Raw genomic sequence first — 25,735 nt, 5'->3', positions numbered from 1 at the left:
TCTTAATCTGTTGTCTCAAGTTCAGATATGAATAATTCTTACCTTGTTGAATAGCTGTGTATCTCCTTCCCTTAATGGGAGCTGTGTATGACAGAGTAGATCTCCAGATTTTCTTGGATTCCTTTCTCACAGATGTTAGTTATCTTTATGTCTACCTTAGTAAGGTCTAATTCAGGTTATAAAGTGTTTTATGTTCAGATGGGATTCATTCAGTTTCTTTAAATTGATCTTTGTCTTCCATATTGGTTTCTTTGTTCTTACAGGTTTGCATAGCTATCAGCTAAGTTCCCTGTCCCATTTTATCTTTCTTCCCTTCTGCCCATCTTCCTTTCATTTATCTTTATCAAAAAATTTTTTAGCTTAGTTCATCAATTTTATTTTTAGGTCGGATGATGAGCAGAGTTCAGCGGATAAAGAGAGACTTGCCAGGTAGGAGACCAGTGTTCAGCATGGTGAAGCCAATATTCCCTTTCCTTCTCCTCCTTACCAATCTAAATGGCTCCTTTTATTTCCCTTCCTCTTTGTGCTTTCTCTTATCTATAATAGATGAAGATAGCACCTTAGGGAAATTTGTGAAATTAAGTATTTAATTTCACAATTAAGAAAAATAATGTGGGTTTGGGGAAATAGCTAATTTTTTTAACTTAGAAATTTGCTTTTAGTGATAAAGTTTTAGTCTTCTTTTGCACTTCAGCATCAAGTGATTAGAAAACAGATAGTTCTCACAGTCTCATTAGCTCTGCCAGTTTGTGCTTTGGCAGGGATATGTTTTCTTGTCAGAAAGCCAAATGCCAAAAAAATCGCCCTGTGTTGAAGATCATCTCCTGCCACGTTAAACCGCAGCAGTTCCTTCTCTACCACTCTAGAAAACCGTCTATCCTGGTTTCCGGTGTTGTTTTGTAGCCCATATTCCTGTGCCACAATGGGATTGCATTGCCCTAGTGATGGCGGCCTTGGTTATGGCAGCTCAGAATCATTTTTGGCAGCTTCTTTGTGGTCATTAGAAAGTTCATTCTTTGGGCTTGGGTATCAGATAGGGTCTGCTCCCATTCTAAAGGTGGAGATTTAAGTGTTCTAAAATAAGTCTTGAAATTAGAGGTCTGTATAGAGAAAGTCCCTCTGTTCTTTGCACGGGAAGATTTAGAATTGTTTTTGCTGGCAGTCAACACCAACTTAGTAAGAGAGTAGCAGAAAATGGGTCAAAGTTTCTTGGTATGCAGTGAATAATTGGAACAGGTATTCAGGAGATACTTTGAAAGCTCTATCATCCTTTTTCCATACATTTTTTCCATGCTTTTCCCAAACCTCTTTATTTATTACCTATCCTTTTCTATCTTTGCCACAAGATTTTTGTTAGTATTCTACACTATATTTCTTACTAACCTTCACACTCTAGAAAACCTGGTTGTGCATGGCATAATGTGAAGAACTCTAAATTCAGCAGGTCTGGGTTTGCATCTTTGTTCTATCATTTAACTGTCTGTGAGACCTTGGATAAGTCCCTTGGCTTTTCTTGGTCCTTGTCTCTTCCTTTGAAAATGAGATAATCATACAAGATGGTATTTCTAAGGCTTCTTTTATCTATAAAATACTTTAAATCTTGTTTTAGTTTGGGGAGAATATTATTGAGGATCTGGTTTTCTAACCCCCAAATGACAGTCTGGCCAAACCCACCTTTACACCTTTGAAATCATAAAGTGGTCTGCCTCTCTTAGGGCCTTCTAGAATGATTTCAATGTTTTCTCTGCCTCAGATTTGCAATTCATAAGAAATTTGGGGAGCATCTTGCAGAAAGATTTTTTGTTTAGAAACTTAATTTATTAATTCTGTCTCAGAAGTAGCATATATTATTTTTAAACATAATATCCACAACTTTGCCCTATTTTTGTTTTTTGAGCAAGACATAAGCTGGGAGTAGAGCAGCATGGGGAAAACCTGCTCTTAAACAGATATTTCTTGTCCATTTCCTGAATCATACTCATTAAGTAAGGTCATTTTTTCATGTCACTCTTCCCTTGAAAAGTTTAATAAGTGAGTATAATGTTGACCACTTGAAAATAGAGATCCCTCAGGAACTTCAATGAATGAAGTCAATGCCCTTTACTTGAGGGGAGAAAAAAAAACCTCTTGCTGAGAGGCAGTTTTAAAAGAATAATAAAATGAAGGGCTCCATTAGGTTATGAGGGATACCCCAGAATCTTTCTGCCCTCTTTTCTGTGTTGTGTCAGTTTCTCTTTTGTGCATGATCTGCATGAGAGGGTTGGCCATTCCTCCTAACTTCTCAGAGACTTCTGTACTAAAAGTATCACATCTTTCAGTGCCTGCCTGGTAGGTATGTTGCTTCTTTATGCCATTAAATGACTTTGTATGACCTGTTAGGTGGAGCTTTTCGGCTTTCTCTCAATGCAGGGAAAACCATAGTGAAATTGAACGTCGACGGCGGAACAAGATGACGGCTTATATCACAGAACTATCAGACATGGTACCCACCTGCAGTGCCTTGGCCCGAAAACCAGACAAGTTGACTATCTTACGCATGGCTGTATCGCACATGAAATCCCTGAGGGGAACTGGCAACACTTCTACTGATGGCACCTATAAGCCATCCTTCCTTACTGACCAGGTCTCTGGGTTTTACCAGCACCAAAGGGTCCCGGGAAGTTGGGTGGATCATTTTATAACTTTGTTCTTCTTTGGATAAATAACTATATTTTTCAGACAGTGTTAGAGTAGGGGTGACTTTATATGAAGTGTTGAAAGTGTTTCAAAAGTGTTGAAATTTCAGCAAAGTTAGAAAAATGAGGGGAAAAATAAGTTGCATTAAAAATAGTAACTTCATCCCTTCTCCATCTTCGTTGACCTTTAAGTGGCTGCTGCTCCAGGCTGTTATGTGAATGTTATTAGAATTAAGAAATAAGGAAGGGAGAGGTTAAAACTGACAGGGATTTTGAAATTTGGCATGAACACTAACTTACAAAGTATAATGGAATAATTGGGGCAGGGGAGTTGTTAAGAAAGGGAAACAACTTGAGAATTTTCTAATTCAGACTGCAATGTATATGAAGGTTTAGGACTTTCTCTGAGCATAAGCATTTATGGAGGATGGAGAATAATCTCTTAATATTGAATGATGCCATAGTTTAAATGAAGAAAGAAGAAAGTCCAATGAGCAGTTGCTTGAACTTTTGCTGTGACAAGGAGCTCTGAGTTATGTATGTTGAGGATTTCAAAGCAGGAGACATGATCTTTGCCTTTGTGGAAGCCACAGTCTTAAATATGAGAGGCACTAAAAAGATATAATGCTAGATACATAAGTGCTAGAAATGAGCCAAATTGAATGGAATAATGAAAGCTGAGTGAGGATAATCATATTGAACTTCCTGGAGTAGGAGAGCTTTAAACAGGGATTTTTAGCAAAGAAAAAGGGATACAGATGGCAGAACTACAGAAAGAACCTTAGAAAAGGTCGTCTCTCTCTCTTTTTGTTTTTTAAAAACAAATGAGGAAACTTAACACCTAGAAAAATTAGATGTTTATACACACATATACACACATACCCACCTATAAACACATACAGCAGAGAGAAAAACTTAATAGGACATTATCATAAGATACTTTACAAATGCAGCTGTAATTAAAAGTCAAAGAAGAGTAGATGAGGATAGTGCCTTGGTACTACTTTGAAATTAACCTTTTTATGCTCATAACAGATCCAGATTTCTTGGGTCCTCCATTGATGGAAATACTTAATCATATTTTTTGTATTCTACTTTGGGGCAGGAGCTGAAACACCTGATACTAGAGGCAGCAGATGGTTTTCTGTTCATTGTGTCATGTGAGACAGGCCGAGTGGTATACGTATCTGACTCAGTGACCCCTGTCTTGAACCAACCACAGTCTGAATGGTTTGGCAGCACTCTTTATGACCAGGTGCACCCAGATGATGTGGATAAGCTCCGGGAACAGCTCTCTACCTCCGAAAATGCTTTGACTGGTGAGATTTGAATAGTTGGTCAGTGGGAGGGATAAGGGATGGTAAGGGTTTTGCAGCAAAATCCAAGTCCTTTGGTTATAGAATCTGTGCTTTCTCATGCTGCCCCAAGTCCCTTTCCCCAGTTTTTCCTTTCCCCACCAGTGTTGGCTGTTAGAGGGATCTTAGGAAATGCAGTCTCTCCAAAAATCTCTATTCAATACAGTCAAGTCTTTACTGTTTACACATGAGTTATCTGCTTATGCCTTATTTTTTGGATAATTTTTCATCCAAGATTGATGCCTGGAATGGGCCAGGGCTCTCCTTCCACACCATCCATCATCAGTATTATAAGGTAACTCAATGTTACCATGAACTTAAAAAAAAAGGCATCAGATCTGGAAAAAAAAAAAAATTAGAATTCAAGACTTCATTGCTAAATGGAAGTCATATAAAAGGCTCTAGTAGACTCTAATGGAAATAAAATCACAGGTTTATTAACGTTTGGAGTGAACCACTGCCAATAACTTCATCTTATTATTGATTGTTAGTTGATTATGGGGTTCAAGTGGGCCAGCTCTTCCATTGTCTATGATTTTAGCATGAATATTTGGAGGATTTTATTAACTTTTTCATCACCCAGAATGGGAATTCCCTCCCTCAGTGCCAATGGTAGTCTGTTTGTCACTTAGATAATTCCTAGGGAGTTTCCTGAAGCCTATGGAAATGAACTGATTTACCACATTCATATTAGTGAGTATTTGTTCAGTGTTTGCTGTGTGCTAAATGCACAAGCTGAGTGCCCTTGTATGTTCTGGGGGAATTGAGACAAAGATGATCCTGTTTCCATTCTATTGGTGGAAAGCACATAGACAAATTTGCGTAGGAAATAAGGAATAATGATTTCAATGGAGTGTGGAGAGATGGGAACAGCCCTTATGGAGGAGGTGGCAGTTAAGGAAAAGAAGATTCCAGGAGGGTAACCCCCTATCACTAGTAAGTTATAGTGGTGGAATTTAAACCATGGCCTTCCTGACTCTCAGCCCAGTACCCCAAACACTATGTCATACTACTTTTTTCCATTACTGTGACATGATGTAGTTGATTGCACATTTAGTGCTTAATTTCTGGTAACAGCAGAGAAGCACAATGGTATGGTTAACCACACATAATCAGAAATACTTGCCCTTTAAAGTTTCTGCAGTAAATTTGTCTTTCTAATAAAGTTGCATATAATAGGTGCTTGGGAATTGATTTTTATGAAGCTTTTAAAAAAGCTATTTAAAAAATACATGTCAGATAGGAAAGAAAGCCAATTAAGTTTAAAAATTTATCACACATAATCTGTTTATGTGTAATTAATGGTTGAGTATGCTAGACATTCAGTTTCTCACTCCCCATGGACTCCTCTCCCTATATCTGGGACCCAATGTGATGGTCAGAGGTTCTTATTTCCATTAATTCTGAAAGCAGTTGACAGAAACAGGAAACAAGTAAAAAGTTTCTTAGATTGGTCCCAAAGTCCAAACTCATGGTAGTATTGTTAAAAATTGTTTAGGACTGCAAGCTCCTTTCTGACTGCGCTTCCATGCACCTCTTAGTCCATCTTACTCATATTATTATCCTTTACTCTTTTTCACTAAGCAGTTCAATTCAAGTTTCCTTAATTTTTTTTTTCCAGGTCGCATTTTGGACCTAAAGACTGGGACAGTAAAGAAGGAGGGTCAACAGTCTTCCATGAGGATGTGTATGGGTTCAAGGAGGTCATTTATCTGCCGGATGAGGTAAGTGGAAAGTTGGTGTGGTTTTATTTAGGAAGAATTCAGTATTGAGTAAGGCACTGACTTTGACTATCAGCTATCAAAGGCTTTAAATTCCAAAAAACACTGATTGATTTAAATTAATTTCTTTAAATCCAGAGGGGTAAGAAATCAATAATAATAATAACAATAACAATTTAACATTTATATAGCGACTTAAAAGTTGATAGAGCACTTATATATATATGTGTGTGTGTGTGTGTGTGTGTGTGTGTGTGTGTGTGATTTCAATTTTAAAACAATTCTGTGAAGTAGGAACTATAGATGATATCCTCACTTTACAGACAAGGAAATTGAAGCCCAATTGATTTATTCATTATCTCATAATTAATAAGTGTTTGAACCCTGTAAGATTTTGAACCCATTATCTTGACTCTATACTTTCTCCAACATTTTTGTACTCAGAATTCCTTACTCTGTTTCAGTGAGTGCAACTTTAAATGAAATAGGGAGTTCCTACATATATAAACTGTATATTTTTGAGTACTATGCTAGACATTAAATGATATTTGAGGCAAGAAGAGAGGTCACTCACTACTAACTTTAGGGAGCTTACCATTTAATTAGTATACAGCTATATGGCTCAGTGGATAGAATGTTGGACTGGGAGGCAGGAATTTGAAACTGAAATTTAGTCTCAGATAGGGTCTGTGTGATCCTGAGCAAACTTCATAACTTCTCAAGGCTTCAGTTTTTTTCTGCACAATGAGGACAATAATAGCAGCTCCCTTCTAGGGTTGTTTTAAGAATAAAATGAGATAATATTTGTAAAGTGCTTTGTAATCCTAAAGTGCTATATACATGTTATCTGTAATGGGGGAAACATGGTAGAATTGAGTCAGTAATGTGCAGAACTTTGTAAACTTGAGATTATGTGGAATAAACAATGATGGAATTTGATTCCAGGTAATCAGCAAAATGTTGGTCAACCTAATCTTTTTTTTTTCCACTGGGCAGGTGTGGAAATAGCTCTGTGGATCCAGGTTCTATGAACAGATTGAGCTTTGTGAGGAACAGGTGCAGGTAAGTTTGAAGGTCATCCTCTTGAGAGAGAGAGTGCTTCACAGACCTCTGAGGTAGTTTGTTTCCTCCAAAGACCATCACATTCCTTTCCCTCCTTTGGAAAAGATAGTCTTCCTGTTAGTCCTCCAGAGAAAAAGACACAATTGTTTGTTTCTCTTTGTTATTCATTTCCAGGGTAGCCTTCCCTAGAAGAAGTCTACACATTTTGTGTGGATGAGCGTGGGTCTCACAAAGATGAATTCTTGTTGCAATAAGAAAGTATAATTATGCCTGTTGCTTTGATGTGGAAAAGAGCTACTGATTATCTTGTTCTTAGATTGCTCAAAGCCTTAAGTTAAATGTGCCATATAAAACCAAAAAACGCCCCATAAATAAATAGTTTCCTGAAGGTAGTTTTCTATTTTGACTGGAAAAAAAACTTTTTGGGGCAGCTAGGTGGTGCAGTGGTTAGAGCACCAGCTCTGAAGTCAGAAGGACCTGAGTTCAAATCTGGTCTCAGACTCAGACACTTAACTGTTATGGGCCAGAACTTAAAATAAGGTGCTAAGTCAGTGGAATTGATAGAGACCATAGTTATCTAATTTAGCATGGTGCTTAACAGTTCATGTTCAGTACATGTACTTAGTACTTACTATAGTTCCACAAGATTCACACCTATGATGAGAGAGGACATAAGCTGAGACAAATTGAGCCAGAAGGAGAACAAAGGAAGACCAGAAAAGTGGTGGCAGGTGGTGGCTGTCCTCCTTTGATTCTCCACTGAAACCAAGATCTGGAAGGCCTGCAGAAAAACTAGCCGAGCCCCAAGTGAAGGAGACAAGACTTTGAAGGAGACAATGAAGGATTTGGACTCCTGGCTGCACTTGTGGTGATTACTGAACTGAAACTAAGGCTGCCTCCAGAGACCCCAAAGAAACCTCAACAGAGAACATTACATTTTAAAGAAGAATATTACTTCCTAGCTGTGTGACCCTGAGCAAGTCCCTTAACTCCAATTGCCTCAGCAAAAAACAACAAGAATTTATATAATATTTGGTTTTATATCACCAGAATTTCTTCCCGTATCCATTCCCCTTTCCTCTTCCAGAGGGTTATTCCATATTAAAAAAAATTTTTTCCCCCAAAGTAATTGGGGTTAAGAAACTTGCCCAGAGTCACACAACTAGGAAGTGTTAAGTGTCTGAGTCCAGATTTGAAGTCAGGTCCTTCTGACTTCAGGGCTGATACTCTGTTGACTACACTAACTAGCTGTCCCTCACTACATCAACTAGCTGCTTCATAGCAAATTTTTAAAGAAAAAGAGAAAAAATGTGCAAAACAATTTAATTCGTAATATAAGCAATGTTCCACATATGAACCTCCCATTTCTTCAGAGAAAAAGAAAATCTTGTTAGATACTCTCTTTGGAGCGCTGCTTGTTCTTGGTAATTTGGCAACATCCAATTGTTTTGTGGTTCTTCTATTTACATTGGGCATATTTTTTTTTTTTGAGTTCTGTTTCCTGCATTTTGCAATAGATCATGTAAATCTCCATGCTTCTCTGTATTTATCATAGTCATCATTTCACATAATATTTTATAATAATTTCATTTCATGTAATATAGTAATATTTCATTACATTGATATTCCACTGTTTGTTTAACCCTTCCCTAATAGTTGAACATCTAGTTTGTTTACAGTTCTTTTCTATCACAAAAAGTGCTTCTGTAAATATTTTATTATATATAGAGGCTTTCTTCTGGAGGCATAGTCCTGCTTAGTGGAATTGCTGGGCCAAAGGGTATGGGCGATTTGATCACTATCTTTGCATAATTTTAAATTGGTTTCCACAACTGTTGTACTGATACACTGCTCCAACAATTCACTGGTATGCTTATCTTTAATGCTGTGTTTCCTCCCGATATATATGATTTTCTCTAGGAATGGGCTAGGCTCTGTGAAGGAAGGGGAGCCTCACTTCGTAGTTGTCCACTGTACAGGTTACATCAAGGCTTGGCCTCCAGCAGGTAAGAGTTCTCCTAGATGACTCCTCATAAAGGGTAAGAAAGTGGATAGATATTTATTGTTCATTCATTGTGTAATATTAAATTGTATTCTGTAGAGCAAGGCTTCTTAAACTTTTTCTATTCATGACTTCTTTTGCCTAAGAAATTTTTACATAACCCTAGCTATATAGGTATATAAAATAGGTATACAAATCAAATATATACTGAGAATTAAATCATAATTTTGTTACACATTGAGTTACAAGACTCCAGGTAGGGTCACAAACCAGAGTTTTAAGAAGCTGGGATGTAGAGGACCATAGAATGACCAAAGAAGACTCAATCCTGTCTTAGTTCCTGCTTAAACACTAATAAATATGAGCAGATACAATATATCTTCAAGTATAAGGAATGTTCACTAAGCACATAAAGGAATATTGAGGACTCAGGGAAGCCCGTAGGAAAAGGTTTCCAAAGAAGGGTCTCTTCTAATTTTGAAGTAGCGGAAGGCCCTGGATTGGTGTGAAGGCTGTATAGGCAGAGTACTTTTATCAAGTTTGAAGACAGGATTGAGCAAATAAAAGAGGTGATGGAAAGCGGTCTAACTTTGCTAGATCTATGAGTAAGATTTCAGGAAGCAAACTCCTTTCTCAACTGGTCTGGCAAAGGATTCTGGATTCCTGAGACACTTCTCTTCCGTTTCCTCTCCATTCTTCCATCCCTTTCCCTCCTGATTCTTTTGTCAATTGAAAGGAAAAAGTAAAATGAAAGAAAAAAAAAGTTTCTAGGCAATAATACATAAATTTGAATTTGAAAATGGATTTTAATGTCTAATAAACATGCACATTATCCAAAGCTATTATGGCTTTCCTTCCTACTTTGATTTGGTCTTCAGGTTAGAAGAATACTATTGTTATTGTGCTTTAAAAAAAAGAATTAAGGGGCAGGTAGGTGGCACAGTGGATAGAGCACCAGCCTTGAATTCAGGAGGACCTGAGTTCAAATCTGGTCTCAGACACTTAATACTTCCTAGCTGTGTGATCCTGGGCAAAGTCACTTAACCTCAGCCTCCCAAAAAAAAAAAAAAAAAAAAAAAAAAGAATTAAAAAAAAAAAGCAAATATCAGAGCACTGAGGAAGGAATGAGATTATCCTGTTCCCCCCCCCCCCAACCCACCCAAGATGTAGAAGTAACTAATTGGTAGGACATTGTGTAGTTCTTGGTACATTATTTTTGAGGTCACTGCTTGTGCAGGACATCTCTTTACTCTCTTGCTAATATTGCCTAGGATTTTTTTTTTTTTTTTTTTTGCTGAGGCAGTTGGGGTTAAGTGACTTGCCCAGGCCTGGGTCACATATTTAGGAAGTATTAAGTGTCTGAGTTCAGATTTGAACTTGGGTCCTCATTACTTCGGGGCTGGTGCTCTACGTACTGCCCCACCTAGCTGCTCGTCTCTTGGTAATATTGCCATACACTCTTTGATTTTATCTCATTTTTCAGGTGTCTCACTTCCAGATGATGACCCAGAAGCTGGCCAGGGAAGCAAGTTCTGCCTTGTGGCTATTGGGCGATTACAGGCAAGTGTGAAGTATTTTAGTTCCCATCACCCCCCTGCTTTGGGCTTCAGCATGCATCTTTCTTCCTTTCCTGTTCTGTCTTATTACTTGACTGCACAGAAACAAAACCATAAAATTTTGGACTTTTGATTTAGGCTTGGGCATTAGTCATCTTGACCTAACAGAAGATGGATAGCATGAGGATAGTGTTTTCCCTCCGTAGGTGCTTCCTGTAATTTTTCCTCTCTGTTTGCCTTCTCCTTGCTGCTTTCCTGGCCCTTCTGTAGGAAAAAATTGTACAATCTCCATACAGAAGAAAGAGTTAGAAGTCAGGGCTTCTGATTTTCTATACCCATATTGCTGGGTAATCACCTTGATTATTTTAAGCCTCAGTTTTCTAGTCGCATTGAGAACCTAGTTCTCTCAGAGAGAATAAATCGGCTTTTGGGTTAAAAGTGTCTATTTTCCTTTCCTTAGTATTTGTTAAAAGAAGTTTCCTGTTAGATTTTACATTTTCCCAACTATATTTGTGTCATTCTTCCCTCTTTATATAGAGGTATTGATATGTAAATTATTTATAGCCAGTTACTGTGCCTAGACAAGCATGTGAGGCCTTGTGAAAAGTCATTATTGAAATAATTATGTGGGAGATAGGGGCACATGTGTTTTGGTTTCTTTAAAGAGATATTTTTCCTTAATTTGTTCTTGGTTCTCAGGTCACCAGTTCTCCCAACTGCACAGACATGAACAATGTCTGCCAGCCAACAGAATTCATCTCCCGTCACAACACTGAGGGCATTTTTACTTTTGTGGACCATCGTTGCATAGCCACTGTGGGCTACCAGCCACAGGTGAGGTGCTCAATAAAAAACATGACTGTATTCAAACAGATTCAAAAGACATGACAGATTCAAAGAGATTTTTTTTTTTGTCAAAAGATAGTCCTTAGCTTAATCAGATGTGACAGTTGAAACAATCAGAGCTAGCCTAATAGGCACACACACACACACACACACACACATATATATATATATATATATATATATATATATAGATAGATAGATAGATAGATAGATAGATAGATAGATAGATAGATACATGTAAACATCTGTTTACTGATATTGTGATTAACAATAATTACTGCTTTGTATTGGCATATTAGTTTTCAATTGTCAAAACACTTTGATTTCTGTGTTCCTTTATTTATTATAGCTGTGATCCTTTGTTTATTATAGCTATGATCACATATATATCATGTAGATCAATTAAAATTAATCAGATCACTCCTGGATTGTAAGAATTCACAAAATAGAGAAATTAGATGCTGGTTTGCAATATATACTAGAATCTTGCAATCATCAGCTCAGTTAAACTGTATTGATTTTGAATATCCATCCTGAATACAAAATTCATAATAAGGCCTATGGAAAACATTCTAGTTCTTGTTTAGTAGAGACGTCCTTAACACCTCAGAAAAGGATTTACTATTCTAGGAGTTTTTAATTTGGGCTTCTGCATAATTTTTTTTTTTTTTTATTACATTTTGTGCAGTTAGAAACATTATTCTGTACTTCCTCAGACTGACAAAAAAATGTCAAGAATCATCATTAGAAATCCATACCTAAATCTAATAGATTTAGGCTTTTTCTTTTCTCCTTATTCCAACAGAAGTACTGATAAATAAGATAATTGTTTAGGTAGAAGAGGAAGAGTAGGAAATAAAAGAGTCTAAGTAATACAGATAATATACACATTGTATAATCCATCTGAGAATACTTGTTGAGAGTTGGCCAAATCTTCACATATCATTTATATTGATTATTAATCTGAAGGGAAAAGAATAAAATGACTTTTCCTGTTTGCATAGAGTAGAATCTGAGAGGAAAGGGACCTTGTCCAAGAGCAACATGGAATGAAGAATAGAATTGGAAATAAAAAGTCAGGTTCCTGACTCCCAGACCAAATGGAAAGGGAAAAGGTAGCAGAATGACTCTAAAGCTTTAGGTAAAGAGAGTCTTACTCTCCTTTTTTTCATTAGGAGCTATTGGGAAAGGATATTGTGGAATTCTGCCATCATGAAGACCAGCAGCTCCTAAGAGACAGTTTCCAACAGGTAATTCTTTTCATTCTTGTTTGCAATTTAGATTGGAATAGACTTTATTGCTGTGGCATTCATTCATTCATTCATTAATAGATATTTATTGGGCCACCTACTTTGTGCAAGGTACTATAATTTCCCTTGTTTATTCTCAACTCAGACATTTGTATTTATAGAAGAAAAAAATTAGAATAAAATAATTTAAAATGACAGATTATCCTCATTTCATCTCTGCTTGGCTTTGGATTGGAGGGAGATGCATATATATTTACCTACCAGGATCTAAAAGAAGACATGATTTGTTTGTGGTAGGATAATCCATATGTGATAATTCATACAGTGATATCTTGTTGTTCAGTCTTTTTTTTTTTTTTCCCCCAGTCATGTCCTCGTCCTTTGTGACCCCATTTGGGGTTTTATTGGCAGAATTACTGCAATGGTTTGCTATTTCCTTTCAGCTCATTTCATAGATGAAGAAACTGAGACAAATAGGGTTAAGTGACTTGCTCAAAGTCACACAGCTGGTCAGTGTCCAAGGTGGGATTTAAGCTCAGAAAATCTTCCTGACTCCAGACCTGGCCTCTGTCTACTGAGCCACTTAGCTGCCCTTCATTGGTATTCAGTTATTCTTAATTGTTAGTTGCCTGAAATCTTAAATATCCCTTAGCGGAAGAGAGCAATAAGTGGATGGGAGAATAATAGCTGTCATCAAACATTGTGGAAAAGAGATAAGATTTGTTCTGTTTTGTTCCAGAAGGGCAGCAGCAGGAGTCATAAGTGGAGGTTATCAAAAGGCAAATTTGGGCTGGATATAAAGGCAAATTGCGACACTTTATGCGACCTGGAAATAGTGATTCCTCCTTCCTAGAGACCAAAGCTGGATGCCTGTTTGTCAAGTTCATTGTAGAAGAGGTTACAGTACATTTGGATCAGACAGGTGACCTCTGAAGCTCCAGCTGAGTTTCTGTAATGTAATGCATTTTTGTGGAATGGATGAGACATACAAGGGGTCATTTTTTGGTTCTTTGGCTAGAAAAGAAAACACTTTTAATTGTTTCTAAAGCAGAAAGTAAAACCAAAGTTAGCATGGCGTTAAGAGGAATTTTTCTTGCAAAACTTTACTGAACTCCTGATAGTTTTTGTCTCTCTGTTGTAAAAAAAAAAGAAACACATTGGTAGCAGGAGAAGGATAGAATTAGCTGGCTTAATGTTAACCACGTCCAGATTCCTGAGGCTCCCAAGTTGGGGATGCTAAACTATCTGTAAGGGCTAGGTTTCTTCTGTTGTTTCTTTTGAAGAGCTGATATACTTTCCAAGACTAAGTAGACTTATCAAGGCCCTTTCTCTGTGGTCTTTGAAAGTATTTGCTTTTTCCTTTGGCTGTAGCCATAACAATCTAAGAGTTTGGGGCCTTGCCCCTCTGGGGCATACTCTGTTTATTTCCATATTTTCCAGCTGCTTACTGGTTCTGTCTTGAACAGATGGAATTCTCCTTCTAAAGTTGTGGAGACTTCGGTCTGTCCATTCTTCCTTAAAGAAAATGACTGTGTTTTGTTCCCATGTCTATGATCATGATAGGAAACAAAGAGCTGGAAGCCAGAATATAACCAGGATATCAGTATTAGTTTCATGGTCTCTTTGTGTAGGCCCTAAAGAGTTCATTCACCATAACTCCTTATGATTAAATAAGTACACTAAATCTTCAGTATTTGGTGTGTCAGGCTAGACTCATTAATCAGTCAAAACTGAAGGCCTCCTGTTTGTAGAATATTTCATCTTAGTAAGTTTCTAGTTTCACGGGAGCCCCAAATGCATGCACACACCTCACAGAGCTAAGAGCACTGACGCAACAATGCCCCTGCACTCCTTAGTCCATATCTTCCTCCATCACCCCTTGCCCAGACTATTGCAGCAGCCTCATGGTTGGATTCCTGGTTCCCCACTTCTCCCTTCTCTAGCCGTCCTCCACACCACTGCCAACATCATCGTCTTGAAGCACAGGTCACGTCCCTGCTCAGGAGCTTTCAGTGGCTTTCAGAACCAAATGGAAGCTTGCTAAGCTCTTCACTCTTTTCACACTCTTATGTTCTCGTCCAACTGCCATACTTGCTATTCCCTGAATTCAGTGTTCCATCTCTGCTTTTCTGCTTGCACACACGCTAGCCCCTATTCCTGGTATCTCCTCCATTCTCACCCAGAGACTTTCTGTAGGATGTGGCAGGGTTCTAAAGAAAATTCTTAGCTTATTCCAACACTTGGCCCAAGTGCCATCTCCTACAGAAAGCTGTTCTTGTTCCCCTTCCTTGTAGCTTCCCTTTCCTGGCTCATAGTAGATATATATAGGTAGATATGTTCTATCATCCTGATGTAATGTAAATTCTTGGGGGGCGGGGATATTTTTTATGTGTGTTCTCAGCACTGAGAATGGTGCCTTGCACATAGTAGGCACTTAATAAATGCTTATTGAACTGGATTGTAATCTACACAGTGTATATTAACATAAAGAGAGCTTGGTATCTCTAGTTCAGAGGTGGGGCTGGGGTTGGGGCTATGGGTCACTATTTGTTCAGCCCGTTTCCTTTGGTTGGGGTGCCACTGACACAGTAAAAAAACTCTTCCAGGTGGTGAAATTAAAAGGCCAGGTTCTGTCTGTCATGTTCCGGTTCCGGTCCAAGAACCATGAGTGGCTCTGGATGAGAACCAGCTCCTTTACCTTCCAGAACCCCTACTCAGATGAGATTGAGTACATCATCTGTACCAACACCAGCGTGAAGTAGGTACCACTGAGCACTCTTCTGGTGCATCTGGCCCCTCCAGATTAACCAGGGCTAAGCTCTCCCCCTCCTTTTTTTCTCCCTCCCTCCTCCCAGGCAATACTGAAAAACATTCAACTCTATTCTCTACAGGATTTGGAGCCATTGGGCGAGATAGGAAGTCTGGATTGATTTTAATTCGAGGGAGCTTTAACAGAACATGTTTTACTATCATTTCTCTGATATCTTTATTTTGGTCAGGAAATCAGAATATGAAAACGGCAGAAATGAACATAGTTTCTCTTCTTGCTGTAATTTGTAATCATAATGCCAATTACAGGCACTGAAAAGGAGGATATTTACCCCAATTTTATTTTTCAATTGTTTCTAGGAGTGATTCTCTTTCTTTTTAATCACTTTGACTGACTTACTCTCCTTTTCCCATCACCCACTCCAGGTCCTATTTTCACATACTTAGAACATTTCCCCAAACCAAACAGTCCTGTCTACCAGTCTTTAATTCCTTTCTTCCATCTTGTCTTCTTCTTTTCCTCAAGTTCTTTTTTCCCTCTAACTTGCCTGCTTATCTTTTTCTATCTAATCTTCTTTGGCCTAGATCAGGTCACTAACCTTCATCTTTGTGGCTAGGTTGAGTAATAATCTAGCATGGTAAATACTAATCAGAGGATTAGGGTCCATTAATCCAAGGACTTATTAAGGAAAGCTAAATAATTTCTAATCAACTTGGTGTAATAGAAAACAGATGAGAAACCTGCTTCCCTTCTGCCTTGACTTTACTGACTTAGAATCACTGGGGTCAATGTTACTATAGTTTTACTCTAATTTCCATGTATAACATTATAAGGTATTGGTGACTAGTTCCAGAAAGATCCAGGTACCTGGGACTTTGATTTTCTCATCTTTCTTTCCTTCATTAAAAAAAAAAATAATAAAATATATATATATATATATATATATATATATATATTTTTTTTTTTTAAAGAGAAACATTTTGGCATGTTTTTCTGGTGCCTTTATTTTGGCTGGGGAGTTAGAATGTGTAAGTAAGAGATGTGGATATAGTGCTTCCTTATTCTGATAACTCAATATCATGTCAGTTACAAAAAGAGCACTTATGGTAGGGACATGAGGGTAAGTGCTGGAATATAATCATTAGGGATTCATTTACCTTGCAAAGAGAGAGTTTGCCATATACCCTGGGCAGTGGCAAGGGGATGGGCTCTTACATTGCTTCTAAGCACATAAAATGCATGTTGACTTATCTTGACAATAATGGGGAAAAAAGTAGCAGAGAAAGCCTCAGTGCCTGATTTGTGTGAATTGAATTCACTAAATAAATAACACCTGAAATTTGTAAAGCATATGTTATTTCTTTTGATCTTTACAAGTTGGTAAAGTAGATACTATCGGTGATCTTTAATTTTATAGATGAAACTAAACTCAGAGAGATTAAATGGATTGTTAATTGTCACAGAGCTAGTAAGTCTCAGTGATGGAATTCAAACGGAGGTCTTTTTAAACGTTTTAGTTTAAGATTACCTTATACCCCTGCCATAGCATGCTCCAGTGTAGATAGTGCGATTCCTATAGGATTGCTTCCATTCTTTACATTTCCATTATTTATAGTCAGAGGCTCTTTTTAGCTGTGGGTCTAGATGAGAGAGAAGCTATTTCGTAAAAATTTTTAATGATGAAGAGACAGAAGCTCACCATCCTGGATAACAGACCTGTTGCAATAAAGTAGCAAATGAAATCCTTTTACTCTTCTCCATTAGACACACAGTGACAAAATTTATAGCATTTGTTTCAAGGTCTAGCTATTTAGCTAGACACAGATGTGTCTAGCCTGTGACATAGATGATTTTACCTGACTTAGAACTGTCTCTCTCCCTACCCCTCATGCTTATGTGTAATAGTACATCTGTAGATTCACTAGATTTTCTGGCCCATATGATTTTCAGACCTCATCTGTTTTTTATCCATGCTTCCTCAACTCTTCAAAGTAATTATACTTATAATAAACACTGGGCATCAAACATAGATTGACAGTGATGTGTAAGCAAATTGTTGTCATTGTTTTGAAGCATGATTATTTTAGACTGAATTTATTTGTTTGGTCATATTGAAGAATATTATAGACTTACCACATTTTGGTATATATGCTAATTGACAAAATAAATCATCCCTGGAAGATGACTGGAGAAGAATATCAAAAAGAATTAACCCCATATAATAAATTCAAAATTCTGGAGTGTTTTGTTGTTCCTCAGTTTCCAGTTTAGTGTGAGATTAGTGCTTCAGGCAGGTAGTAGATTTCATGCAGTAAGTTCTACTTCTAGGTTGGAAAAAAAGAAGCATCCTTGTTTATGCTGGAGGTAGAGAGCACAATCAGGGACCTGTCACTTGAGATCATACTGGTTTGTCCTCTGCCCATTATTGAAAATGAAAAGGACTTGAACAATAGTGTCTCATTCTTAATCTGATTGCATAGGAACAAAAAGTCCAGTAGTCCAGGGTCAAAGGTTTCGGAGAATTATCTTACAGGAGATTTTCTTAACATCACATGCAGTCTACCCTTGGTCTTTGGACAAAGAAGAATATGGATACTAAAAGGAAATCCAATTACCATGTCTTTCTGCATTATAGGGCTCAGACAACAGCAAGAATGGGAAAGGTAGGAAATTGAGTCCAAGAACTGACAGCATTATATTAGGTATTTAGTTTACATGCGACAGAAAACACAGTGATTTCTTTCCTTCAAAGACATTCTTTAGGATAGAAAAGAGAGATATACAAAATCAATAGAAATTTTTCTAACAAAGCACTGAAAGGAAAAAAGGATTAGGCCAATATTTATTGGAGGTTTACAGGTTATAAAACTATGCATTTGTGCTGTTACTTGCCCATGTGATTTTTGTGTGGCCTTATCTTGGGATAAAGTCCATCAATAGGACCAGACATCTTTGGTATATTTACTAAATAATTAACATAGAGATATTTATGAGCAAACATAATTAGATTTCTTTCTCTCTTTTTCCATCCCCTCACCTATTTGCTCTCTATCACAAAATGTTTTTCAGGAACTCCAACCAAGAGCAACGGCCCACACTGTCCAACTCAATCCAGAGGCCACAGTTGGGGCCTGCAGCTAATCTGCCCCTGGAAATGGGCTCTGGGCAGTTGCCACCCAGGTGAGTGGTACAGATAATTTGGTGAATAGAGTTGTGACCATTTCAGATCTTAGTTTCTTCATCTGTCAGATGGGGAAGATTGGTCTAGTTCTACTTCTGGGTTTCTAGGATCCTTAGACCATTAAAAAAAAAAATCTTGTTTTGCTCTGTAGGCAGCAACAGCAAACAGAGCTCGATGTGGTGCCGGGAAGAGATGGAATGGCAAGCTATAATCATTCGCAGGTAAGTTGGACGGTGACCAGTTGGTCCCTTCCACTAAGAAGGTGCAGAGGAATCAGCAGTCATGGATCATCAGGTGTAGTCATTGGATGTAGTTTCTATTATACTTCTTTTGTAAGGACAGAAGTTTTTGTGGCATAGTTGGTGAGGACTAAGACTGGTTGGAGCTGCAGAGATTATCATTAAAAGAATTGAGGCATAGATTTAAAGTTGGGTTTTGTTTCCTAAGGTTCCTGTTTTCATTGTATACATGTGGTTTCATTATACTCCATCCTTCCACAAATCCCTGTTAATTATAGATGGTGCTGTTGTGGCTACTTTCCTTGTCCCTGCCATAATCTTCCTTCAAATTCTCTTCGGCCTGAAATGTATTCCCTCCTCTTCTCCTGCTGTTAAGAACTTTGGCTTCCTTCATGACCTAAGTTAGATAGCACTTGCAGCACCTCCAGCTGGTTTGTACTTTCTCCACCTTACATTTGATTGTATATAATTGTCTTTAAGTTTCTGAACTGCTTTGTAGAGGCTTTTGCAAATGCTTGTGGATTTTAATTGGATTAGTTACAGTTCCCTCTCTTTGTAAATAATTTATGACGACTCTATTATTTTATTGGGTCAGGCTTTTTTGCTGTTTTGGAACAAAAGAGTAATGTAAATTTGAACTCTGCATTATGAAGATCTGGCAGCAGTATATAGCATGGATTAGAGGAGAAAAAGCCTGGACTTGGGGAGAATGGTGGTTATTATTATAGGGGGTCACAAAATGAGCATAATGAAGGCCTGAACTTGTGCTGGTTTCAGGTTTGTGTGGAGGTGTAGGACAGGTTAGTCATGAGGAGGGATCAGCCTGCACAGTATCTTAATCAAGGCCTGCTTAGCAATCAGCTTCGAGGGTGCCTGTAACATGCCCTCCTGGCAATTACTATTACCACTCTGCCTAGGCCCAACAGAGTACCTTTGATCATTGACCTTTGCAGTGTCAGCTCTCCCTGGCTCGCCTCCTCTGAGGCCTTCAAAGGTCTCTGGCCATGATTTCTTGAATCTATAGTTTAATAACCGATAGCACGCTCAAGAACAGCCACGTGTAATCTTAAAAGCCTTTATTATATCTACTCACATAATGCCCTGACTTGTTAACTCCCTAGTGAACACCTGGTCTGAAGATCCATGTGTTCTCTACCAAAATCCTTATCTCTCAGCTATCCATTAGCTTGACTCAGCTACCCCAGGCTAGGGAGCCAGGTTAAAGAGAGCGACTGCTGTCTATAGTGGGCTTATAAAGGGCCTGTGAGGTCACACACACAGCCAATCAGTGAGAGGGCCATCACCCATTATGAAGCTATCTCAATATGGCCAGGATCCCACCCACAGGGCAGTCCTATATCCACAGAGATTACTTCTGGGCAACTCAAATCTGCTGTGGGCCGCCCATTTAAAGGATCCTTACAGGTGCCCTATACTAAGCCCTTTAGGAGGACACAATGTATAATGGGAATGAATGTTTATAGCCCTATGGGGAAAGGACTGGACAATTCTACAACATATAAGGAAAATATAGCAAAAAGTGCTGATAAAAATATAAGAAATACATCCAGTAACATTCCAGGAAGCATTGGAATGATTGGATAAGCAAAATGAAAAAAAAGTAAAACAACTTCATGGATTTGGTAGATTTTTAAGTAGAGTTTGGAAAGTATTAGGATAGAAGAATATCACTTGGCATAGAGAAAGGAGAACATTTGGAAGAAGGGGAGCTCACAGCATCTGTGGACGGGATATATAAATAAGGAGCCCTAGGCCTCCTCTGAGGAACCAGCCCAGAGGACCTGAGGGATACATAAGGGCAGATGTTTTGTTAGAGGAGCCTGAAACTCAGTGTGAGAAATTGAGACTTTATGGCTATTATAATTCTTTGGATGAATGACTGAGATGCTGATGAATGAGGACAGTTCATCAGACAAACTAGGAAAATAAAGACATTTTGGAATTGATTGTCCTGTCTGGGGCCTTCCCTCATCTCATGTTCATTATTGATTCTGAACATTAATCATATTTTAAGTTCCCACCAATTGGTTAGAAATAGCCAAATCGGTGTCAGGTAGAATTTCCATCCCTCTCTCCTTACTTTCCCAGGTCTCAGTTCAGCCTGGCTCAGCCACAGGCCCAGAGCACAGCAAGTCCCTGGAGAAGCCAGATGGCCTTTTTGGTCAGGACAGAGACCCACGGTTTGCTGAGATCTACCCCACTATTGGTGCAGGTGTGTGCCCCCTTCTTGGACCCTCTCCCTACCAGCTTTATGACCCTGGGCACGTCACATGACATCCCAGCATTGTAGGCAGGTTCTAAGACTCTGAGTTGCAGAGTCACATTGGCAAGGAGAGGTTTTGTTCACTGAGAGTCCCTTCTACCAGTGAAATCCTAGCTCTGGTCCTTAACTCCATTGTTAGAACTCCATCACTTTTAAAATTGTGTTGTATTTACTGATCTTTAGTGAACTACAAGCTCTTTGAGGACAGGAGCTGTTTCGTTCAAATCCCCATTAGTTTGCCCAATGACTCACATAGAAGAAATGCTTGGGTTTTCTCTTCACCCCAGCAAGATTCCAGCTTAGATCCTTGGTGAATCTGTGTGAAGACAGTTAAAGTCTTCTTAGCCATCACCCCTCCTTGCTACTTGGGACAATGTATTGAACTTGACAGTTGCCTCCCCCGTCCCTCTCCTTTTCTTTACAGATCAAAGTAAAGGCATCACTAGCAGCACTGTCCCAGCTAGCCAGCAGCTGTTCTCCCAGGGCAGCACCTTCCCCTCAGTTCCCAGATCAGCAGAGAACTTCAGGTGAGTCTTTATGATATGTGTCCCTAATTCTCTACAGTGGGGGGTAGGGAGACTTTAAGGAAGATTTTGCTTAAAAAGCCAGGATTTTGGGACAGCTAGATAGCACAATGGATAGAGCACCAGCCCTGACGTCAGCAGGACCTGAGTTCAAATGTGGTTTCAGACACTTAATGCTTCCCAGCTGTGTGACCCTGGGCAAGTCACTTAACCCCAATTGCCCCAAGGGGAAAAAAAAGCCAGGATTTCTCTTTCTCCAGCTAAAAGTTTCAGGGATTGCCCTAATGCAAGGTCCTTTTCCTGTGCTCAGGTGGATCCTGAGCAGTCTAGTCTGCCTCTCTCTTTTCTTTAAATTCCAACAGGTTTTTTTCTAGCACAAAGAGAAACGAAGAGGAGAGGCCAGAGGATGATGATAGTATTTTACTTCCAAGGATTCCTTACTATTCTACTTTTCTACTACCTTATTCTCTTTTAGAAACAACAGTCTGGTTCCTCCTGGGACCCTTGTCCAGCCACCAGCTTCTGCAGGGCAAATGTTGGCCCAGATCTCCCGCCACTCCAACCCCACGCCGGGCACAGCTCCTGCCTGGAACCCTAGCACCCGTCCCGGCTTTGTTGCCCAGGTACAGCCTCGGTCTCACCTTTAGCCCACAGGATGCATTTGTTTTTCTTTGGAAATATAGGAAAGTATCCTTGTACCTCTCTTGAATAACACTCTTCCCTTTTCAGCTTCTATGGCTATGTAGAGATTCCATAGTGAAAATCTATAACTAGTCCACCTATCTTTTAGCCCCATTCTTCATCATGTCTTTTAGCTCTCTACCTTTAATCAGAGTTGTACTGAGACTTGTCTTTTAACTCCACACATCTATCTTCTGAGGGAGATGCAAAGGAGTGTTAGTAAGTAGTGGACTTCAGGTCAGGGAGATCTGGTTTTAAACCTTGTCTCTGCTACTTAAAAGCAGTGTGACTGTGGGCAAGGAGTCTGGACTCTCTGAGCCTCTTTCTTCTTCCTCCTGGCAGGCTGGCACCAGGCTCCAACAGGAAGGTGTGTGGAGGGCTTTATTAAAGCAGGCTACTGGAGAGCCCACACACTCGGCCCTCCTCCAGATACCTGACGTACATACAGTGTGTTAGGGTGAGGGCCGTGTCCCTTTTATGACTGTGTTCCCAACACTCAGTGAAGCCTCCGGCTTAATACCCTTAGTGTTTCTCAATTCAGTCATTTTGTGTGGAATACTGAGCAAGATGCTTTGGGAAGTAGATAAGTAATAGACAATTCAGTTTTTGCCCTGGAGGAATTCTTAATAGAGCTAGTGAGAACACCGGCACGTGGACAACAGCCGGAGGAGCTCCAAAAAGTCTTTTTGCAGCCATCCCAGTACATATTGGAGAGTGTAGTGGTAGCGAGCTAATTGGCACCTCTTGGAGGGAGAGAAAATTGTGAACTGGCTTTATTTTTACTGAGCTAGCTTTTGAGGGAAGGAAGAAGTTTTCCTGGTGAGAAGATTAGTGATGTCTCTACTCTGCTTTGCTCGTGTCCTGTCTGTAGCAGGTGGCCCCCCCGCCCGCATCCAAAACCCGGTCCCCTCAGTTTGCTGTCGGTAGCTTCCAGACACCGTCTTCCTTCAGCCCCATGTCTCTCACTGGGGCCCCCAGTGCATCACCAAGTGCTGCTGCCTACCCCAGCCTCACCAGCCGGGGCTCTAGTTTTGGTGAGTCCCTTGTGGAGAGGGAAGGTCGTAAGAAAAAGGACAAGTGCTAATGAGAGCATGCGAGAGTCAGCAGTGTGGGGTGCCCACATCCAGTCTTTGGAGAGGTGACAGTCTAATTGAGAGGCATCCGGCATCATGGAAGGAGTTTTGGGAGAGGGGGGTAGGGGGCGTGGAGGGGAGAGAGGCCGAAGTTCAAGTCTTGGCTTAGTAGTTAGGCTGCTGGGAGCACCAGAGGGCCCAGGCCTGGAGGCAGGAAGACCCGATTTCAAATGCAGCTACAGACACTGGCTGTGTGGTCCTGGGCAGGTCACTAAATCTCTGTTTGCCTTTTCCTCATCTGCACCTACCTCCGGAAGTTGTTCTGAGGATCAAATGAGATCATGTTTGTAAAGCACTTAGCACAGTGTCTGAGACATAGTAAGTGCTATGTAAATGCTTATTCTTTTCTATTTATAAGTTGTATGATTGTAGTAAATTGCTTAATTTCACTGAGCCTCAGTTTCCTTATCTGTAAAACAGGGGCTCATCATACCTACATAGTACCACATAGTACCTACATCAGGATTGTGAAGAGGATCAAATAAGGTCACATATAAGTAAAATACTTTGTAAACCATAAAGTGTTAAATTAGTGCCAGTTAACTATTATTAATGCAGACTACACGGAGGAATTTTAATATATTCTAATAAGTGAGAGCAAATGTCTGTCAGGCAAGATGATGACGACTCTTCATTGGCTGAGTTACTGGGAGTGGCCCCTTGTCTTCCTGGGGGGAGTGCTGGGACTGTTCCAGGTACTAAAAGATGACATTTCCCCAGCTACAGAGGCCGGACAACCTTCGGGACAGTTTCAGGCTCGCACGGCAGAAGGAGTGAGCGTGTGGCCCCAGTGGCCCCAGGGGCAGCAGGCCCATCATCGATCTGGCTCTGGAGAGCAGCACGTGCAGCCCCCTCCACAGCAGCCCAGCCAGCCTGAAGTCTTCCAGGTGAGGGGTAGAGGAGGGGACCAGGGAGGGCAGTTAGGCAAGAAAGAAGGAAGCTCAGCTGGTGGGGGAAGGTGGATGCTTGGAGGAGTGTCGATATTCTGAAAGATGGCCAGTGGATACTGTGTCACCCTTGACTCACTCGGCTAACCACCTGTTTATTAAGCAGCATAGGAGGAGAAAGGGGAAGGAGCTTGGCTCCTAGTAGGAGGAAGCCAGTCTCTGTCTTTGGGCTGTTGAGGACACATGTCACTCAATAGAAGCAGATAAAAGCATGCTGACAAGCCCACCACCAATAACTATGTAGAGGTCTCACAGAGGTGCCAGGAGAGCAGACAGAGTGAATGAAGTGAGTGGAACCAGGGGGCATCAGGCAGGAGAAGGCTCTGTGGTGCAAAGCTTGCCAGAAAAAAAGCTGTAGTTGGAGAGAAAGGGATGGGTTCAAAGCTACTTCAAATTTGTATAGAACAGAACATAACAGAACAATGCTGTGGGGGCAGGCAAATAATTTTTTCTTCCTCTTCTGTTCACCAAATAAGAAGAAAATAAAATTAGAACAGGAGGGACTGGGTTAGGGAATTGGGGGCCAAGGAAGCTCAGGAGGACAAGAAGCATTTATGTGAGGCCTATTTATTCTTATACTACTATAGTGGAAGATTATCTGATGAAAGAGAGGGACTGATTTTTAATACCAGTTTTATTCTTTTTTCTCATTAGGAGATGCTGTCAATGTTGGGAGACCAGGGTAACACCTATAACAATGAAGAATTTCCTGATTTAGCCATTTTCCCTTCTTTTTCAGAATAGAACTGTTGGGGTGAGGATTAGGGGGTGGGGGAGAGAAATCATTTTTTGTTTTTAAAAAAAACAAATCTTTCTGTAAACAGAATAAAGATACTCTCCCTTCCCCTCCCTCACCCCCAAAATCCACCTCATGCCCCCTTTGTTCCCTGTCTCCACTCACTTCCCTCCCCCCAACCCCCAGTAGAATGGTCAGAATCAATGAAATGGATCATCAAGGCTCTTGGGAACTTTGAAGATTGAGGTCAGAAGGATTGGGGCAATCTCTTCCCTTTTCCTCCTGACCAGAGCTTTGGGCAGAGATGACACTTAGAACGTTCAAGGCTGGAAGACCCTACACAGAGACCTCCAGGTCCAGCTGCAGAATGTTTGATAATCACCTTGGATGCAGAGACATTTTTTGGACAAACTCTGAATCGGACCAGGGAAGGGGTGGGAAAAGGAGAAGTATCTCTATGTAGGAGGTCCAAGAAAAACCAGGCACATGGCTTTAGGAATGGCTACAGGTAGTTTCTACAGCGTGTGAGTAATTCCTCTAGAAAGAACCTTGTGAGAGAGAGAGTGAGAAAGTGTCTGTGTGTCTGTCTCTTTCTTGTGTGGCAGAGGAATTACAAACTCTGGTCCCTGATTCTGCCTGCCTGGGTGGTGGATGATGGGTGGGTGTGGGTGGGTGGGGTACGTGTGTTTCAAAACAAGTCCTAAAGTGTTACTTCCAGGTATTTTCTGCTCCATATTGCAGCCAAAGTGTATTTAGATTAACTTCTTTGCTGT

At 39.9% G+C, this 25,735-nt stretch overlaps 1 protein-coding gene across 5 annotated transcripts in view; it reads left to right on the top strand.

Annotated features, from left to right (window-relative positions):
• ARNT (aryl hydrocarbon receptor nuclear translocator) overlaps nt 1-25,533 on the top strand; it is a 52,809-nt gene extending 27,276 nt beyond the window's left edge. The window contains exons 5-22 of one of the 5 annotated variants that reach the window (XM_074263426.1): nt 385-429; nt 2,410-2,623; nt 3,781-3,994; nt 5,652-5,754; nt 6,748-6,813; nt 8,734-8,819; nt 10,299-10,375; nt 11,071-11,205; nt 12,393-12,467; nt 15,074-15,225; nt 18,307-18,417; nt 18,570-18,639; nt 20,767-20,890; nt 21,366-21,468; nt 21,941-22,088; nt 23,021-23,180; nt 24,000-24,166; nt 24,881-25,533. In XM_074263426.1, coding sequence (XP_074119527.1) covers nt 385-429; nt 2,410-2,623; nt 3,781-3,994; nt 5,652-5,754; nt 6,748-6,813; nt 8,734-8,819; nt 10,299-10,375; nt 11,071-11,205; nt 12,393-12,467; nt 15,074-15,225; nt 18,307-18,417; nt 18,570-18,639; nt 20,767-20,890; nt 21,366-21,468; nt 21,941-22,088; nt 23,021-23,180; nt 24,000-24,166; nt 24,881-24,970 — 2,140 coding nt within the window. In that variant the 3' untranslated portion in view covers nt 24,971-25,533. Of the gene's footprint in view, nt 1-384; nt 430-2,409; nt 2,624-3,780; nt 3,995-5,651; nt 5,755-6,747; nt 6,814-8,733; nt 8,820-10,298; nt 10,376-11,070; nt 11,206-12,392; nt 12,468-15,073; nt 15,226-18,306; nt 18,418-18,569; nt 18,640-20,766; nt 20,891-21,365; nt 21,469-21,940; nt 22,089-23,017; nt 23,181-23,999; nt 24,167-24,880 lie in introns of all 5 variants that reach the window. The other 4 variants (XM_074263427.1, XM_074263425.1, XM_074263429.1 and 1 more) reach the window with 4 other exon arrangements.
• Nucleotides 25,534-25,735: the final 202 nt, after the last annotated feature.

Source organism: Sminthopsis crassicaudata, chromosome 4, assembly GCF_048593235.1.
Source record: "Sminthopsis crassicaudata isolate SCR6 chromosome 4, ASM4859323v1, whole genome shotgun sequence".
Classification (NCBI taxonomy): Eukaryota; Metazoa; Chordata; class Mammalia; order Dasyuromorphia; family Dasyuridae; genus Sminthopsis; species Sminthopsis crassicaudata.
Note: the sequence above shows the minus strand (reverse complement) of the source record. Positions and strands in the feature narration are given on the sequence as shown.